Source organism: Mercenaria mercenaria, chromosome 8 (assembly GCF_021730395.1).
Source record: "Mercenaria mercenaria strain notata chromosome 8, MADL_Memer_1, whole genome shotgun sequence".
Classification (NCBI taxonomy): Eukaryota; Metazoa; Mollusca; class Bivalvia; order Venerida; family Veneridae; genus Mercenaria; species Mercenaria mercenaria.
Window position 1 is genome coordinate 26,109,818 of NC_069368.1, and position 21,094 is coordinate 26,130,911.

General features: G+C 34.1%; 2 protein-coding genes across 11 annotated transcripts in view; one reads left to right on the top strand and one right to left on the bottom strand.

Annotated features, from left to right (window-relative positions):
• The window catches only part of LOC123522812 (alpha- and gamma-adaptin-binding protein p34-like), a 30,023-nt gene extending 9,260 nt beyond the window's left edge, over positions 1-20,763 (bottom strand). Inside the window, exons 1-2 of one of the 2 annotated variants that reach the window (XM_053549605.1) lie at positions 20,733-20,763; positions 2,016-2,206 (exon numbers count right to left, since the gene is read on the bottom strand). In XM_053549605.1, the coding sequence (XP_053405580.1) occupies positions 2,016-2,206; positions 20,733-20,748 (207 nt within the window). In that variant the 5' untranslated portion in view covers positions 20,749-20,763. Of the gene's footprint in view, positions 1-2,015; positions 2,207-7,930; positions 8,053-20,732 lie in introns of those variants that run through there. The other variant, XM_053549604.1, reaches the window with a different exon arrangement.
• Positions 8,086-21,094, top strand: part of LOC123566729 (IQ domain-containing protein H-like) — a 53,680-nt gene continuing 40,671 nt past the window's right edge. For 3 of the 9 annotated variants that reach the window (XM_053549603.1, XM_045300238.2, XM_045300239.2), the window contains exon 1: positions 8,086-8,243. In XM_053549603.1, coding sequence (XP_053405578.1) covers positions 8,190-8,243 — 54 coding nt within the window. In that variant the 5' untranslated portion in view covers positions 8,086-8,189. Of the gene's footprint in view, positions 8,244-16,824; positions 17,705-21,094 lie in introns of those variants that run through there. The other 6 variants (XM_045361055.2, XM_053549598.1, XM_053549601.1 and 3 more) reach the window with 5 other exon arrangements.

Consider the following 21,094-nt stretch of genomic DNA (forward strand, 5'->3'; position numbering starts at 1 on the left):
AAACTGTTCCGATATATATCGGAACACTTTTTCTCTATTGAGGTCCTATCAAGGGAGTATAATTTTCCTTTCAAAGAAAAGATGATTTTAGCTCCAATTTACAGTTCACAGAGAAAGAATTGTCACAAACACCTACATCTATAAAGTAAAAGAATAAATAAACTAGAATATTTCTCCTTGATAGTTATTGCCAAATTCAGAAATACATGAAATATATGAAATTCTGAGATTTCTCAAATGTTTCTTTTTCTTTGATTTTTTTACAAACAAAACAACAGGTTTTACAATATGTCTGGCCAATGAAATGCAAAGATTTAAAACCAATGCAGAAATTTGTTGGGTACTTTTATCTGGGGAACACATTTTCTAAAACAGAAGTTTTAGTGTTTCAGTCAGCGAGGCGCAGAAAGGGAATCAAAATAGTAAAAATAATAATAAACAAATTTAAATGAAAATAATATATAAATTTTAATGATAAACTATGCACTAAACAGTTATAATATGTAGTGCTCGTGTGTTACGAGGATATATCAGAGCTAGGGGTACATCTCGTTATTTTTCTCTTCACATATCTGTCTCGGCCTACCGGCCTCGACGATATGTGCAGAGAAAAATACCCTCGATGTACCCCTAGCTCTGATATATCCTGGTAACACACTCTCACACATACTACAACTATTACTTGTATCATTGTTATAGTATCAGTAATAATATTTATATTTTAATAAAAAAATATTTTCTGCTTTAGATAGTTTATATAGATATCTCAGATATGGTATTACCATAATATGACAAAAATGAAAATAGAAAATGAACTGTAATAAATAAGTAGAGCGGTCACTGAAGTTAAGGCTATAAATACCACCAGATACCACTTTAATACAAGGAAGGAAAAAAGTGCTCAAGAACATTTGACCTCCCAGTGTGACCTTGACCTTGAACCTAGTGACCACTGTCCATGTTGTCTAAATGTGGTTGAAAACTGATGCTTAAATTGTATTTTCCAAAAATCTTTTCAGTGGTTTATAAGGCAGGGACAAACACAAAATAAAGCTGTTTGACCTTTTTAACCTCTAAGTGTGAACTTGACCTTGGACCTAGTGACTCAAGTCATGCCCTCTGCACACCATTTTAATTGGTTAAAAAATTGATTTAGCCAGTGAGGTCAAGCTATTTTACCACTGACATCCAAAGGTGACCTTGACCTTGAACCTAGTGATCTGGGCATGTCTTATCATAAAATGATAGTGAAGACTTACAGAAATCTATATAACTACTTATATGAAAATCAAACAAAAAGTTTGATATAATCTTTCTGAATTTTGATCTACAAGTGTAACCTTGAATTTGATAATACACAAAAATGAAGTGTACTGCGCTAAACTAGTAATCAGTCCCTGTTGAAGATAAATACTGTGTCAATCAACGAAATTTAATCCCAAAGAACAAGTAAAATTCCCATTCATTTTATGTTCAAAATTTGAAATCCACGAAATCATATCCCCACGAAATTGCCGTTTTGACCAAAGCCACGAAATTTCATGCGCACGAAATTAGATGATTTTACAGTATTACATATTTAGGAAGACTTGTTTTCAATAGAAGCTCAAATCTTTCATTTGTCAAGATTTAATCTGATACTGAACAATTATGAAGATGTGCAGTAAGGACTTTACAAAAGCATAAAGGCTAAAACCTGCAACTTGAAAAACATAAAGTCTATCTAATAAAATATCAGTCCCCATCAGCATTTAATTTTACAAAGAGAATATTACTCTAAATTTAGCCTGTTGGCAGCAAGTGATTCTGCCTTTTGCAAACAATGCAGACCAAGATCAGCAGGCTTATCATTGTCTGCACTGTTCGCTATTCAGTCAGTTAATTTTCAGTTAACATCCCTTTGACATGTCTGAATAATAAATGGTATTGCCCAAACTGAATGATGGACTAGTCCATTTTAGAAATTTAGCAGGCTAAAGGTTTACAGAAAAAGACCATTTCGCACAAGACAATACCTTTTCTGCATCAAAATGCACAACAAAAGCTTGGACTGATTCAGCAAACTCCTCATCCCCGATGGTTCTCTCCTTGGTGAGACATAACCTTACATCAGCTGTGTAGTACTTTGTATCAATCCTCCAATCATAACTAACAATATTTTCTATCACTTTATTCCCTTCAGGTAGAGATTCAACTTTCAGAATATCTGAAATAAATAATAAGTTTAACCATTATCATGCTGCACATGATTGGGTCTGCCCTGCAACCAGGCAGATCATGATCAGCCTGCATATTGATGCAGTCTGATCATGATCTGCACTCTTTGGCATTCAGTCAGATTGTATCTTTTTGGCATGCGCCCCTTTTAACAGTTAAGGGTACTGTCCGAACTGAAAGATGAACAAGTTCATTATATAATGTTTATAAATTTAGTAGGGTAAGGGTTAAGTTCTGAGTGGCACTGTGTAAAAACCAACATTAGAAGAACTTTGTAACCTACAAGGATCCAAATCAGTGCATTTTTCCATAATAGTCTCTAAATTTACAGACTGGGTGTATGAAATCTGTTGAAATTTGATTAAACTCTGATTTTTCAAAACTTCAGAATATACCTAGAAAATTCAGCAAATAAAAAACATAGGGTCATGTGCTTGACTTTTTGCTAGACTGATTTGAAAAATTTGGACATCATGCAATATTTCATAATGGGAGTCTATGGGAAAATCATAACTTTCATAACATTTTTGCGAATAGAAATTTTTCTACAATGTAGATTTTGATGAAACTTCTCACAGTTGTAAATGAAGACATGGCCTATAATTTGGCGGAATAAAATGTATAGGTCCATGTGCTTATTTTTTAGATATCTGACCAAGATTCATATGAACCGGACCTTTCACGCTAATTTTAAGACATTATTTTGATTATTTTAAAGTGTCATATGTTTTAATATCATATTTTGACTTCAGAAATATAGCAACAGTGGCATTGTAATAAATTTACTCACAGGTCTCAATTAATTCATAAAATGATTTTCATTTCCGTACGACGAATCCAGGCTTTATTCTACGTTTTCCGGATAAATGATGTTATGCCATCACTTCCAGTTTACCAAACGTGCAAAACTACCTTAACTCAAAATCACAGCTAAAAGGAAATAAATCATTTTTTGCATGATTAGTCATAGATAAAAGCAACAGAAGAATTTCAGATAGCTTTGAAGCTTTGATCACTTTAATTTACGAAAAATTTAGTCATTCATATTAGCTGAAAATCACAATTTACCTTTATTTATGCATGCAGTCTGTAATCATATAATTTCAAACTAAAATACTGAGTTAAGAAACTGCAAGGTATGCTAAAAAATATTTTACTTTGAAGAATTCGAGGGCGTAAAATCCAAGTCAAGAAACATGGTTGCAAGAGTTATCTACTCATGGGACTCAAACTCATCAGATTAGATTCATCTTCTTTTGTCTAAGAAATGCCAGGTGATAAGTCTATATAACTGGATACTTAAAAAGTGTATAGTCTCCTATGATTACGAGACATTCACATTTTATTTTCAAGTGACCCGCTGTTGGCAGTATGTTAGCTTTACTCATTTGGCTTATAGGGACCACTTATTTTATGATCTGATAATTTATAGTTGGCATCCCTCCAAGCCTTAACTGTATCTGCATTTTACGGTTAGAAAAACAAAGACATTAAAAAATCAAAAAAAGTCTAATATACTTGTCAGACTAATACTTGCTTTAATAAATTAAACATTAATATTCATGTAGAAACTTTAAATGGGTTGAATTTAATTCATAATTTTAAATAAGAGACTTAAATCTTCGAAAATATGATGTAACAGGCACAAGGAGGTATCTACCCTGACACCGGTTTCAATAAAAACAGACTGCCGATTTCACTAAATTGAAGAAACAAAACACTAAATAATAAATATACATTCATAAAATGTCAGCGAGGCAAGTTTATGCTTTAATGTCAACATAAATTCATTTTCAGAGTTGTAATCATTACAAAGACTTTGTACAATTGTACCATAAAACATTTCCAATGGATTTCTATTGGGATTTCCTAACAGAAATATGCAGAGTAAGTTTGGACATGACGGAGACAGCGACACTCAAAAGTTATCACACTTTCCCGAAATGGCCTATTATTTCAACTAGCAGTATGTGATCTGCTATTGGCGAGTTGACTGTATTGTCCAGCACTTTCAGACAAGCGATGGCACCCACAGGCAGTGCTCTTGTTTTTCAATGTGGTCACAGTGCTTTTGAAGGCTGACAGAATATGTGGCTAAAACGGCTTGATTCATACTGCATTGGGCTATCCCAACCACATTACCAGTACACCAAAATGCGCCATTAAGGGCATGTCCGTCACAAGAGCTGTCAGTTGACAGCGCGCTCGACTATTCTCAGTGCTTGATAGTATAATATAAGCTATGAGTAAAACTTTAACATTACAATCAGCATATTCTAAGTATAATATAAGCTATGAGTAAAACTTTAACATTACAATAAGCATATTCTAAGTCGAAAAGGGGCCATAATTCAGTCAAAATGCTTGATAGAGTTGTCTGCTCCTGTTTACAGACTAGGGTCATGATGGTAAACAAGTATGCAAAATATGAAAGCAATATCTCAATGGACTTTGAAAATATTTGGGGTGGTACGCAAACTTTAACATTACAATAAGCATATTCTAAGTCGAAAAGGGGCCATAATTCAGTCAAAATGCTTGATAGAGTTGTCTGCTCCTGTTTACAGACTAGGGTCATGATGGTAAACAAGTATGCAAAATATGAAAGCAATATCTCAATGGACTTTGAAAATATTTGGGGTGGTACGCAAACTTTAACATTACAAAAAGCATATTCTAAGTCGAAAAGGGGTCATAATTCACTCAAAATGCTTGATAGAGTTGCCTGCTCCTGTTTACAGAATGGGGTTATGATGGTTAACAAGTATGCAAAATATGAAAGCAATATCTCAATGGACTTTGAAAATATTTGGTGCGGTACGCAAACTTTAACATTACAATAAGCATATTCTAAGTTGAAAAGGGGCCATAATTCAGTCAAAATGCTTGACAGAGTTGTCTGCTCCTGTTTACAGAATGGGGTCATGATGGTAAACAAGTATGCAAAATATGAAAGCAATATCTCAATGGACTTTGAAAATATTTGGGGTGGTACGCAAACTTTAACATTTGTGTGACGCTCACGCGAACGCCGACTACCCGGGTGAGTAGGATAGCTCCCCTATTCTTTGAATAGTCAAGCTAAAAACTACCCCATTTCATAAAAGAGAAAATCGGGTCAAATGTGTACCGAACGAAATCAGCATAAATTATATAATTGCGCCAATTGCTAGGAGGAAACTGAGGACACAGACACTTGGGGGTCAGCACCCCTCCCCAGCCCTGTCTGCCCCTGACAACCCTCAGTCAATATATTTTGGTTTTTAAAATGAACTGAGCATGTGTATGGATCATACAACAACTTCTGTTACCATTTCAACATGTTTAAATAATTCCCATATTCCATTAATGCTCAGAAAAAACATAAGACAACTTACTTCGCAATGTAAACACGTTTGTCCAAGGAATACGAGAATAGATCCCAGCTTGATGTCAAATTTACTACACAGAGCCAGGACACAGACGATATCGGTAGTGAATAAATAAAATATTCTCTGTCAAAGTCAACTGCCGCGATGGCTGAGAGAGTACAGGCGCTGATTCTGTTAAGCCTATTTTTGGACAGGGCCGTGGGTTCGCTCCGCACTATGGGAGATGTTTTTTTTTCTTTTTTTAATGATTTTTTTTATCTTGAGGATATATTGTTAAAAAGAAAATGAAAATATTACATTAAAAACAAAAGAAAAAAGATCGCCCACAGCGCTCTGACAGAGTGAACCCGCGGCCCTGCCCAAAAATGGGCTTACAGAACCAGCGCCTTAGTCCAAATAATTGTACTCGAGAGTTGAATATCGTTAATATTTTTGACTTGTCGATATCCACCTCCGAGTACAAACCAGAAAAGGAAAAGAATGTAATAGCACTGTCCCCTTCTTTGCGTAAATAACACCCAACGGAATCCGTTGGGCGGGAATTGTGTTATAATAAAGCGACGGATCAAACAAAGAAAAACATACATAGAAAGCCTGTAATTTTTCCTTTCCAATGATGTATATAGTATCTAGATTCCTTAAAAAACTTTCAAACTATGGCAGTTAAAAAAATTCAGAGGTTTAAATCGCGTGTACTACATATTGGAAAATGGCCGATACAGGTAAACACATTACTACACGAAGCGTTTTCATTGGTCACGCCTCCAACCGCCATTACATAAAGATGATTGAAACTTTAGAGGTTTAAATTTTTTACAATAGAAATTCCTGATAAATATGTCCTGTTCTTATGTTTTTTATTTACAATTTATGATTTAAAACAACAGGTAAGCTGTTTAGATATGGCACAAAATGTGCACCTCTGCACAAGTGTGTCCATTTGTAACCTACTATATACATTTGGTTACTTACTATATTGCTTTGGTTACTCTTCTAAATGTGTAGCAATACACATAACCAAAGGCGCACATTTTGGGCCATTTATGAAGCTGTTAGGGCTAAAGAAAAATCGTAATTTCAATCGACCACAGTTTCCACCACAGTTTTGATCGTTTATGGTTGAGACCTCTAGGTAGACAATGTAAAATATCAAAATGTAAAATCGGTCTACCCAAGGTCTCATTATTTTGACTCCAGCGCCTGTACTCTCTCGGCCATTGCAGCAGTTGTTTTTAATAGAGAGTATTTCTATTTTAACCACTACCGATATGGTCTGTGTCCTGGCTCTGTGTAGTAAATTTAACATCAAGCTTGGATCTATTCTCGTATACCTTGGACAAGCTATTTTGTGTTGAAAACGCTCGGAGTAAGTTGTCTTTAGTTTTTCGGAGCATTGACTGAATTAGTCTAAATAATGAGACCTCGGGCAGACCGATTTTACATTTTGATATTTTACGTTGTCTACCTAGAGGTCTCAACCAGAAACAATCAAAACTGTGGTGGAAACTGTGGTCAATTGAAATTACGATTTATCAGTAGTCACGATTTTTCTTTAGCCCTAACTGCTTACCTGTTGTTTTAAATCATAAATAGTAACTAAAAAACATAAGAACAGGACATATTTATCAAGAATTTCTGTTGTAAAAAATTTAAACCTCTAACGTTTCAATCGTCTTCATGTAATGGCGGTCGGAGGCGTGACCAATGAAAACGCTTCGTGTAGTAATGTGTTTACCGGTGATCGGCCATTTTCCAATATGTAGTACACTCGTGTTAAACCTTGGCATTTTTTTAACTGCCATAGTTTGAATTTTTCTCAAGAAATCTCGGTAATATATACATCATTGAAAAGGAAAAATTACAGGCTTTCTATGTATGTATTTCTTTTTCTTATCCGTTGCATTATTGTAACATAATTCCCGCCCAACAGATTCCATTGGGTGTTACTTACGCAAAGAAGAGGACAGTGCTACCACATTCTTTACCTTTTCTGGTTTGTACTCGGAGGCGGATATCGACAAGTAAAAATAATATAACGATATTCAACTCTTGAGTACAATTATTTGGACTATGATGGAATATGGGAATTTTTTTAACATGTTGAAATGGTAACAGAAGTTGTTGTATGATCGAGACATGTGCTCACTTTGTTTCCAAAAAAACGAAAATATACTGACTGCGGGGCGGGGGAGAGGTGCTGTCCCCCAAGACTTTGGTGTTTGTGAGGAGTGTCAGTGGTGTTTTTGGTACTTTTCTGTATAAAAACTTACGAAAAGACGCTTTATAAACGACTCAAATAAAAAACAATTATGTCAGAATATACATATCCGAATGACATTAACCTTTTAAAATATTTTCTGCAGAAAAATTGGAACAAGACGTAAACAAAATGCAAGGGGTGGCCATTTTCAGAACAGGAAGTGCATAAAACGTCATCAAAATCTGTGTGTTATTTTGCAAAGTTTCGGACAAATCTTTCGGTGAATAAATCCGAAGATATCCGAAGGCTGTTTACTGTTGCTGAGAAACCCAAATGGCTGCAGATTAGTGATGACAGGTTGAGTTTTCTCCGCGTGCATCGATTGATAAAATAAAGGGATTATGATGACTGATATAGAACATCGGCCCGAAGATGTTGGCCAAATATTGATAAAGGCAAGGCTGTGTTATCAATTTTATCAACTTTGTTGTTGACAAGAAACTTCTTTATTTTTTCATGTCATGATTTTGAGGTAAAAAATTATGAATTAAGTTTCCTGATTTATGCATTAAAGGTATATAATGACCACTTCCCGGAGCTCGTGCACTTTAGAAGTCCAGTAGTTTAAAAATGTCTTAAAAATTAAAAGTTATAAGTGGTAACTTTATTTGTAGATGAATATGTTCATAGGCATAGGAGCGAGTTTAACTTTGGGGGGGGTGGGGGGGGGGCAAACCTTTTGACAGTGGGAGGAGGGGGGGGGGCAGCCAGGGATCCCCGGTGCATTCATGACAAAGCCTTGTCCAGGGGCCAAATGGGTCATAGGCCCCGCAAGCAACTGTGTTTAAGCAACCATTGAGTTACTCTGATGATATTCATACAACTAGCCGCTGAACTATCTGCAGCTTGTAACTTAATCGGTCACAATATTTATTGTTCTAATCAAGTGTGCCAATTTTTTACATTCTTCTGTTGAAGCCCTGGACATACAATCAAAGAGCGCTGCATTTGTCTAATTGTGATATAAAGTTGTGGAAATATTATTTCCCTTGAACTGACAATAACATTACGTTTACATGCGTAAACAGGCTAAATACTTACATCGTTTTTGCAGACGCTCAAACCGGAACTGTAGTGATTGCGCTCAATATCATATTCTTTTTATAAAATGTAATCAAACAATCCTCTGTGCGTACAGGTTTCAGTACTCACCTTACGGAAAGAGACAAGTCAGAATGCAAGGAAAAGCCAAATGCAAACCAAGAATCAGGTTGAAAAAAATTATATGATACTAAATAAATGTTATATTAGACTGCAAGTTATATCTCTTTTCCAAAATATTGGGGGGGCCAAACTATAGTTCGGCCCCCTCCCCCCCGTCCTAGCTTTGTGGGGGCCTGGCCCCCCTGGCCCCCCTGGCTCCTATGCCTATGATGTTTTGGGGCTGCTGGTGTGCTGCCCCCATACCCCCACGTTTCCCCCACATCCTAACATGCTGTGCGTGCACATTATAAACATACGGGGTTGTGCATTCTACCCCCACTTCCCATATGAAATGATACAACTATGTTTTTGATGTGACCTGTTGTTCTGGATAAGTAACTTAGCCTAATAAATTTGATGTGATCCTAGGATCAACTTGTGACAAACGCTCGAAAGACTAAATAATGGAGGAAATTTACAATGAAATTGTCATCACTGCCACTTTGGGTTCAAGTGCTGATTTTGTTGCGAATATGAGATGAATTCAAATGAAACTTTCATAAATCAAAAGGGGATTCATTTCCTCTGCATTTACGTCCAGGGCTCTCGCTGTCAGTCGTGTTATTGCAAATTGCAACTATTTTACTTAAATGGCGAATATTATTCTGTTTTGGCAAAAGGAACTAGCAATTATCTTGTTTAACAGCCTGCATAGTCATACCAAGTAAGAAAGTAACCTGTGTTCAGCTGCTACTGACATGTACGCCAAGGGTGCCAAACAGTTGAAAAGTATTATAATTTGGTGCAGACAAAGGTGTTATAAGACTTTAGTTTAATTTCCATACATTTCTCCCGATCAAGCAAAGAGATTTTTGCTTTAGATGTTATATTGTTGATACTGGCTGGCCAATTTAGATATTTAAGATAATGGTAACAAATATCAGCCATTATTAGTTAAGTTATTGTGGACGCAACTTGACCCCGATGGTTGACCTTTGTATTATAATGCATAATGAGGCAAAACCTATTATTAAAAAGGAGTGTACGTAAAACACGAGCTGCATGAGATATTGTAAATATAAATTTGTGTAATTATAAATTAGTGTATTGGAAAGTTTTAACTGATCAAATGTAAATATACATGCTTTGATACTGCACTGTATACAAACAAATTCCATATAGATATATATAGATACCCTCATCAACCTTTATTTCTACAATGAAATAATCGATATGAATAATCAGCTGAAGGTCAACCATCGCGGTCAAGTTGCGACTACTATACTAGTGTACACAGGTAAATATCAATACCCTTTAAATATGAGTACCTTTCACCAGCTGAGTCAGTGTCAGTGAAATTTTAAAGCAGTACAATATGACAGATGTGTGATACTCAGATTTTTAAAAATCAGTGTACAGATTCTTGCTAGTACTACAAACTTACACATAATTTTTCGTCATCATCACCCACATCATATATCCCTGTGGCCGGTAAATATGGTGCAGTTTAGACTTTTTGATTTGCTAAAAATATTAAAACGCCTACTTTTTCACCAAAATGTGAATTCATTATAAAACAAACAACACTTGATCTATTATACTGATTTTCAAGCAAATATAATATTGGACATTACTTGTTTTCATGTGTATAACAACACAACCCTTCTCCACACTCTCTGTTAATTAATTGCCGGTAATATGGCGCACAAGGACATAGCCATGTGCAATGTGTCTTATAAGTCATATAAAACAGTTTTTAGCTACTGGCACCTACAATATGTATATTTTTAAGTGTTTTTTGTAATTCTAGTACAGGAGTGATCTCAAGTGATGAAAATATTAGAGTAGTCTAAAATAATGCAACATGGTGGCTAAAATTGTAACACAATGAAACAACATGACAATAATATGCTTAATATTTGCAGAATTTTTTTTAAGAATATTCATCAGATTTTAAATTTCTGCCTGAAAACATGGATTCTATATAGTACATCAACGTTCATATTATAATAATTCAAATCTACCCAAACCCATTTGTGCCGTATAATAATACGTATGATCAATGTCATTCCTAAGTTTAAAGATGTGCTCAGCGTAAAATGAACACTTGCTTAAAATTTGTATGATTGACCATTCATATACTTCACTGTTTTGAACCTCCCTAAACGTGTTTTTAGCTCAACTATTCGAAGAATAGTCCAGCTATTCTGTTCACCCTGGTGTCGGCGTCACATCTTTGTTAAAGTTTTGCATGCAAGTACATACAGCTATCATTTAAAGGCATATAGCTTTGAAACTTATTTCTTCTTTTTCTAGGTCAATTACCCAACATCACTGGGTCAAGTTCCATAACTCTGACTTGTATTTTGAGCAAATTATGCCCCCTTTTGGACTTAGAAAATCCTTGTTAAAGTTTTACATGCAAGTTACTATCTCCAGAACTAATGCAGATATTGAATTGAAACTTCACATGTGTCTTTGGAGTTATAAAACTAGTTGATAGCATCAAGTCCCGTTAATCTGACCTGCATTTTGGCCAAATAATGCCCCCTTTTAGACTTAGAAAATCCTGGTTAAAGTTTTGCGTGCAAGTACATACAACTATTACTTTTAGGCATATATATTTGAAACTTATTTTTAGTTTACTAGATCAACTACCAACCTCTCTGGGTTAAGTCCCATAACTCTGACAAGTATTTTGAGCAAATTATACCCCCTTTAAGACTTAGAAAATTCTGGTTAAAGTTTTGCATGCAAGTTACTATCTCCAAAACTAATGCAGATACTGGATTGAAGCTCTATAGATATTTTAACATTTAGGGTAATATTTTCCTGCTTCTGGGATAATAATTCGAATAGTCGAGCATTGGCAGTCTTACGGACAGCTCTTGTTATTCAGCAACTTTGCCACAATGTATTTACAATGGTCATGTCATTTGCGCCATATTACTGGCTATTCTGATATGACATGGACCACAGCCCTTTCTCCAGTATACTACGCTAACTTTTATTAAGCATTCAGGTGAAATTTTACACAAACTGTTCTTACCTGAATTAATTTGAGAACCTCTGTTAAAACAGATAATATATAAAAACTTTTTTATTATTTACTTAAAGGCACTGACCTCCAGATTTCGGATGTAAATGATCTTTCTTTAAAATTGAAGTTTTGTCATATTATAAACATTAGAACATGAGTTTTTGTTTCTAAAAATGCCAGATCAAGAAAGAAAACATGACCAAGCCGGAAATGTAAACCAGGCTGCATGGTACATGTAATAAGATTATTTCTGCGTTCTTGACCAATACAACACAGAGGAGTACATACTTTCTGATAGTTAAATATAAAGTTTTATAATTAAGACAGTATCCTACGGAAGCATGGAGAGGACATCGGATTTTTTTATTTTAATTTATCTCATGGCCACGAGATATAACAAAAAAAACAACGAAAAACAAAAAATGTTATCTCGTGGCCATGAGATATAACTAAGAAGAAAACAAAAAACAATTTCTTAATTCGTGGCCACGAGATATAAATAAGAAAAAAAAAAAAAAACAATTTCTTAATTCGTGGCCATGAAATATAACTGAGAAAAAAACAAAAAACATACAAAAAACATTTTGCTAATTCAATCATGGCCACGAAATATAAGTAAGAAAAAAAACAAAAAAATGGTTTTTGCTAATTCGTGGCCACGAAATATAAGTAAGAAAAAAACGAAAAAACAATACCCTTTCTATATTTTGTGGCCACAAATTAGCAAAAATCGGTGTTTGTTTTTTTCTTAGTTATATCACGTGACCACGAATTATACTTATATTTCGTGGCCACAAATTAAGAAATTGTTTTTTGTTTTTTTCCTTTGTTTGTTTGTTTTGGGTTTAACGCCATTTTTCAACAGTATTTCTGTCATGTAACGGCAGGCAGTTAACCTAACCAGTGTTCCTGGATTCTGTACCAGTACAAACCTGTTCTCCGCAAGTAACTGCCAACTTCCCCACACGAATCAGAGGTTGAGGACTAATGATTTCAGACACAGTGTCGTCTATCAAATTGTCACGGAGAACATACGCCCGCCCAAGGCTCGAACTCGCGACCACGTGATCCGTAGACCAACGCTCTACCTACTGATTTAAGTGGGTGTTTTTTTTTTTTTTTTATTTTTGTTTGTTTTTTTTTTTACTTATAGCAACGAAGTAACATTTTTTGTTTTACGTGTTTTTCTTAGTGATAACACAGGGCCATGAGATAAATTAAAATAAAACATTCCAATGTCCCCTCCATGCTTCCGTAGTATCCCGTTAGATAGCAGGGTACACTTAGATGCGAAAAGTTTGGGCACGTCTGACGGTCTTACATGTAGCGAGTCGCAATATTGCACTTCCCTTATGAGCAGAATCAGGGTGGCCATTTTATGAACTGTGTGCATGTTTTGTGCTTTTAATGGCAAGATCAGGATTCTCATACAAGAATAAAGAAAGTTATCAAAACGAAAGGTTTACACCATCCATGAAAAATAGCATGCCAAAATCATCAATTTTGCACTTTTTGAACAGCCTGCAATGATCCCGCTGCAAGAACAATGCCCAATTTTATTGCATTTCTCAATTTAATAGTCCTTACTAAACGTCAGGATATAAACGGAATGGGGGCCCATCCAGCTCGTTTTTTCACAAAATAGCGAAAATGTTCCTGAGTATCAATCAACAAGCACAGAACCCTTCCGTGATTTGAATTTTTTCGCGAAAAGGTGTCTCATTGATCATACAAAGCTACCATCAGAAATTTACATGTATCGGCTGTATAAATTTTCTAAAGAATTAATAGTCATTATCTCTCACCTTAATTTATGGACATCCAAAATCACGAAGTTCTATTTATAACAAATATTGACGGGGGCCAAAATTCGAAGTGTACCCTGCTACCTTAATTGCTTTTCAATTTCTAATGGGAAAACAAAGAAGTATAAAATACACAGAATGGCAACTGGCTGTAATCTCGCGTGATCTCGTGTCAGAGTGTGAATCGGCGTTATCTTAGTAAAAACAAACATCGGCGAGCATGGAGTTACAATTTGTACCTTTAAAACTACATTTAAAATACATGTTAGCTTCTAAAACAACATTAGTTTAATGTGAAATAGTCTTAAGACACAAAGTACACGTTTCTTATCATCAGAAGAAGCGTGGTCATACGGTGATAATTAATTTTCCGATGAATAAATGCTTTCGCATACAAAATGGCGCGTGGAGAACGAGTCACTTCTGGTAAACGAGATCTCATTCAGTTGTCACGTTTCTTTGGCGAGGTTTGCTCTATATGCCTTTCAAGTTGCCGATCTATTTATTTTTATAGCTCTTTGGGGAAAATTAGTAAAAACAACAAAACTTTTAAATTTCTAATGGGAAAATTAGTAAAAACAACAAAACTTTTACGTGTGTTTCCATAACATATAATCTATCAGCAATTAGGTTTCAAAGCCTTCTTAAGAAATATAGCAACAATTTTCACTGATATCTAAATGTTGTTGTACGATAAGGCTCAGGTCAGTATTGGTTGTGGAAAATATTTTTATAAGTTATGTGAACTTCACTGAATTACTTTGGTGGTCAAATTTCAGTCTTAGCAGGATCCAAACAAGCAGCTTCTAAATTTAATGTAGTGTATCAATTTTGTTGTACACTGCATACAACTTAATTGTTATATAGTAAGTACTTCTGATCATCATCACATTTTTACCCCATGTCATGCTATTCTACAAATTCTAAATTTTAACCTTTAGCCTACTGGCAGCAAATGATTTTGCCTTTGCTACCAGTGCAGACCAAGATCAGCCTGCACATCAGTGCTGGCTGATCATGGTCTGCACTGTTCGCTATTCAGTCAGTAAATTTTCAGTGAACACTCCTTTCAGTAACAAGTGGTACTGCCTAAATTGAATGATGGACCAGTCCATTTTAGAAATATGGCAGGGTAAAGGTTAAGAAGTATCGATCAGGTCATACGTATTACAAGTACTTCCACGACTCTATGATCTAGGTCATTACTCTGCACTGTATACAAGCTAATTCCATATAAATATACATAGCTACCCTAAGCACCCCTTATTTCTACAATGAAATAATCAATATGAATAATCAGCTTAAGGTCAACCATCGCGGTCAAGTTGCGACTATTATATTACCGGTATTCCAAAATAAAGTAGATAACCATGTCAAGGTCATGCTTTATTTATAACTTTATACAGGTTATAGACCTCACAAAAAATTGTGAGCACCAGATCTGAGCTTCTTCTGATTGGCTTATCTGAATATTAAATAATGTTTTGACATCTTCTTACATTCATTTACCATGAAATCATTAATATTTGTGAGACCTAGCTGGACTATAGTTTTCTAAGTCATATCTTTCCTCAAAATTAAATCCCAGTGGGTAAATTTGAAATCTACAACTTTATACCATCATGAAATTGACAATTTAGCCAAAATTTCATGCCCAAAAAATTGGTTTCACCAATATACATGGTAGCCTTTGGAATAAAAACAGGCATCTTTTTCGTTTTCTTTGAATTCCAGCTCTGCCAATTCATTATAATATCATATTTTTTCTGTTGCCATTGACTGAGTATATTAACAAATAACTCAAAGGTCTTTTGTCTGGCCTTTATCTTTTCTGCAATATATGACTTGAAAAGACGTGCTTCAAAAGCCCTTGAAAACACTTGTTCTTCAAATATTTGTATGAACCATACTATAAGCAAACAAACATTGAATGTTCAAAATCAGGGTTTTTTTTACCGTGCACCTCATCATCTTCAAATATTACGTTTTCAAAATGTACAACATGCAAATAGTTAAAAGTGGTTGAAGTCGTCAGGTAATTGATTTGTAGGTGGTCTATATTGATTTCCTGGCCTCAGTTAATTTTGTCACAGTGATTTAAAACAAGAAACTCAGATAGGATCTAGATAAGCAAAGAAATAGTTCTCGTAGGAATCTTGTGTTGAATGAATTATTCTCTAGGATTTTTGAGGATTGTTTTTTGTTTATATCACAATGATTTTACGAAATTATTCGATGATCGATCGACCATTTTGGTCTAATTTTTTGGTTTTCATAATTCATACGGATAATCATTATCTCAAAAAGATATTAAAAGAGATTTTTAAAATCGATATTTAAGGGGATGAAGGAATTTTGAAAGATAAAAATGTCAAATACCATCTGATATACTCATTTGAATTTTTTTTTTATTGTAAAATGTTTATTAATTTTTTCTCATAATATTTTGAATAAAATAAAAAGTGATTTTTGATTTTATGAAATGGGTAGATGTAACTAAATGCAATTTTCCCTAAATTTTACAGCACTAATTGCTCTGAAAATAGTTTTTCGTTTTTACCAAGAGGGGAAGAGGCCCAGGCCTATGATTTGGGGATAAAAACAGCTCGGTATTTGGGCAAAGGGGAATAAAAAGCCTGATGTAAGTCAGTTTTTTGGGAAAAATGCATGATTTGAAAGAAATTTTATGAGGGGAAGGGGCCTGTTAATGGCCCCTATTATAGAAGGGGAAAAAAACTGCATGCACAGCAGATTTTACATATACACCTCTTTCCAGCCAGAGCGCTTGTTAAATATTGCATCTGACGTTCATTCCATCTCAGAGAAATATATTTCGATCTGACACTAAAATAAACAAATGTCCGCCATAATGTTCTGTTTGCTTAAAATATTTATTTATGACAGATTTCCTTTAAGTAAATCACCTTTATTTGATTGATAAAATTGGATTAGGCAATGCATTAATAAAGTTAAACAAACTGACCTTTGTGCTTGATGACTTTTATTAAAAATCTTTGGGCAGTTATGTCATATTTGCTACCACTGGGAGAAGAGATCAACTTTAAATGTACATGAAATAAGTAAAAATAGAAGACTGTTAAAAGAGGTGGTCAAGACTTTGGTATAGAAATGGACTTTGCACTGTCTGAAGAGGGTTACATAATGATCTCTTTCGATATTAAAGAGGATTTTATATTAATATAAAATACTGAACTCTGTGTTTCGCTGTTCAGATAATAAATGGAGTTTCATTAGATTCTAACTTACCAGAATAAAGGACAAGCTAGTGGGAAGATTAAGTAACATTTTTCTTCATATAATTATATAGATTAGAGATATTCTTATCTACAGCTTAAGATCTGAAGCACTGTGTTAACTAAAGAGGAAATATAGAATAAAAAAGAAACATTTATCTTAGCAGTTTTTTGATGTATAGAAATAGTGTTTTATGAAGGGACACAATGTTCAGGTTTGTGTCATATTGCGGCGTATCTGTTTTTGGAACCTGGGTAACATTTTGCGACATTTAACAATAACAGTTTCGTAACATTTTGTAATATTGTCTACACTAATGAGCCAATGTTGTTTAATATTTTAGTGTTATAAGTAAGTCTTTGAAAAGAGTTATTGGTATTTAATTGTGATGAACTGTGAAACAAATGAAAAAATTGGTGGTATTTTTTGGTCATATAAGTTTGTGATCTAAAAGAAAAGTATAATATTTTGCAATTTTTGTACACTGCAAAGGATTGACAATATGTCCATTAGCAATGAAGGATTACCATTACTTCGAGCGCCCTTACCAGGAGGAGATTATAAAGCTAAAAAGTTCTCGGGGTTTCAGAACTTTCTGCCACAAATTGCCTTGGTAAGTCTGTCTCACTCAGTATTGGTCACAAACCACTGTATAGTAAAATATACTGTTCACTGAAAACACTGTCAGTCAAGTTATTGTTTCGTAAAAAAAAACACTGTCCAGTGAAAACACTGTTTAGTAAATATATTGTGTTTAGTCACAACACTTTTCATTAAATAGCCAAGTGCACGAAAATGTGCTTTTATAGGGTGCAGTAGTTCTAACTGTTTTGGCACAGTTATTAGATTATAATAATTATATCGTTTCTGTTTTAAGCTATTTAACCTTTAGCATGCTAGATAAATTGTCGTCTGCTGGAAATGTCGTCTGCTAAAATTGTAAAGTTCATTCAATTTGCTCCAAAATTGGAAGAAATATTGTCAGAATAGCAAACAGCTTGGAACCTGATCAGACGCCGATTTAATCGGCGTCTGATCTGGTTCCAAGCTGTTTGCAAAGGCTGTTAAATTCGCCTGCAGCAGGCTAAGGGTTAAATAAAAATAATGTGTTTTTTTTTTAATATTAAAGTACAATACCTTATTTTCTCTTTTTTGTTAACAGAGATCTTTGCCAGACAAATCAAGCTGTATCCATGTTAATGTAAGCCAGTTTCAAAATAGGATAGCTCTGTATATATATTTGTTTTGTGTGGCTTTTTCCACATTCATAATAGATATTACTCAAAAAAACCTGCCAAAGAAAAAGTACAATGCCAAGTATGAAAGACAGACAGCATGACTGAAATTTGTTTCTTTTTGATAAGTTATTAATTTTTTTGCATGTTTATCATATATAAATATGCAACTTAAGATTTACTAGGTTATAGAGTGTCATCGTATGCCATTATGAAATGTGTGCCAAATACCGGGTATGTAAAAAGATTTAGTTCTTTTTGGACATCAAGATAAAACATTGTTCAGATTTGTTAAAAAAAAGTATAGGTAAACAAAAATCAAAAATTTTAATCTATAGGTTGTTAGCAAACTGCTAAACCGATCAGACTGTGGAAGTTCTGAAGTTGGACAGCTGAAAAAATGTTACATACTTTTTATTTGATACAAAACATTTAATACAAACAGGTTTATGCAAATTGATCAAGTCTGAAAAGCCTGAAGTAAACCAGCTTGAAATTTGTCACATATTGGTGTTTAATTGTTTTCATTGTGTTTAGCATTTTTAAGATAAAATTTTCTTGAAGCGAAGAAGTTTTAATGCTTAAAGTTCAAGTTTAGTTCAGTTTTTATGGTGTATGGAAATAGAATTTATGGCTTAAATCAATATTGACAATACTTAAGGCTCTTGAAAAAAAAAATGTTAAGATTTTAATAATATTTAATAATAGTACAACAAATATAATGTCATTAGTATTGATTTTCAGATATTTTCATTTAGTTTATGTGAAATTAAATTTGCTTAACCTTAAGTTTGCTGGCGGCAAGACATGAAGTGATTCTGCCTTTATCAGGCTGGGCACATCTCCCAATCGGGGTAAATTACCTGGTTTGGGGTAATATACCCCGATCGGGGTAAAACAAGAACAATAGAAAAGTACAAAATTTTTGATAACTTTTTTATTAATGAAGTGCTATTATGCTCATATTTTCCAGTCAACTTCGTATGATATAAACAGTTGACAATATGATAATTTTTTAACGGATTTTTGTTGTAAAAATTTCAGAATTTCACCATTTTTTAACATATGCAAAATTGATAAAATGGTACATAGGCATATTTGTAATGATGATATAAAGCTTTAGTAAAAATATTTTTGTTAGCACTTTAAAGAAAAAAGAAATATCAAATTTTTTGTGCTTTTCTATTGTTCTAGTTGTACCCCGATCGGGGTATATTAACCCGAACGAGGTAATTTACCCCGATTGGGAGATGTGCCCAGCCTGTTTATGACCAGTGCAGACCATGATCAGCCTGCACTGTTCGCTATTCAGTCAGTAAATTTTCAGTGAACTCCCCTTTGAATAATAAGAGGTACTACCCAACTTGTATGTTGGACCAGTCCATTTTAGAAATTTAGCAGGATAAAGGTTAAAATTGGTAAACAAATTTATAATAAACGCTGATACTCTGAAATCATTAATATTTGTGGCAATCTGACTAAAGTACATATCCTATTACGCTACGCATAGGATCTGAGAACGACCTATTCATTGCCTCGTTCTGACGACCCTTTCGCTAGCCTATCAGAGCCTAACTTACAACATCTTGCAAATCTACCTGTAGCCTTGACTTTTGATATTTACAATTCTTATGTCATAATGTATCAGATAGCCGGTTAGCTCAGTCGGTAGGCCACTTGCTTTGTAAGCGAGGGGTCCTGGGTTCAAGCCCTGGAATAACTGCACATTTTTCTTACTCTTTGACATTCGAACATGTCGTCTGATTGGATAAAATAAAAATAGCAATACTGGAAATCCAAAATATACAGAAGACGAATGTGAATGGGCCGTTCTCAGATCTTCGTTTAGAAGATCAAGTACTTTAGTCAGATTGTATTTGTGGGGACTTATTTTTGTGGATTTTGTAGTTTTGACTGCCCATGAAAATTGATTTCAATGAACAAAAAATTTCCTTTTCATTTTATGTCCAAAAGTCGGAACCCACAATCTCATGGCCCCATAAAATATCTGTTTTAAATTAAAACCACAGAATTTCATGCATACGCAATATATTATGTCTTTATATTCTGACAACAGAGAAACTATAATAGTGCTGAAAGACTAAATACTGGGCCCATATCTCTTCCTTGTATGAATTAAAGAGGAGGTAGTGGGTGAATTTAATCAAAGATATTATCAAAACAGGATACCTTAGTCCAGTCCTCGTGCAAAGGCGAAGGATTATCCATGTTGTTGACATGATTAAAGTGACCAAATAAAGACAAATAAAAAAGCATAAATCTTAAAACAAGACTACACATTTTGAAATATACTTCTAAACATTACAATAGCCATTCAAAATTCCCTTCAAGTCAAAAAATGTTCAGAGAAACAAATGATTTTTTTTTGTATTTTCTTAGACTTACATGGGTACCAGGTCATTTTGTCCTACTTTAGTATTTATCGTTTTTCTGTGACCGAAATTCGGAAATTCTTCAGGATCACATGATTTTATAATTAATTCAATGGAATGTCCGTTTAAAGACACACCACAAAATAACTGTATTTTTTGTTTATTTCCATTATAGTAGTTATACATGATTTGTATGAAAAATATGAGATATACAAGCTTTTAGTTTTAAATTGACAGTGACATATATTAGGCCAAGACAATGTGTTTAATGTATAATATTTTATTGAATTAATGTAACAATATGTACATAAATCAGTGTATGTAGGTAAATTTCAATCACATTTTGTTTCTAGAGTGTAAGATAGCTATTGAATT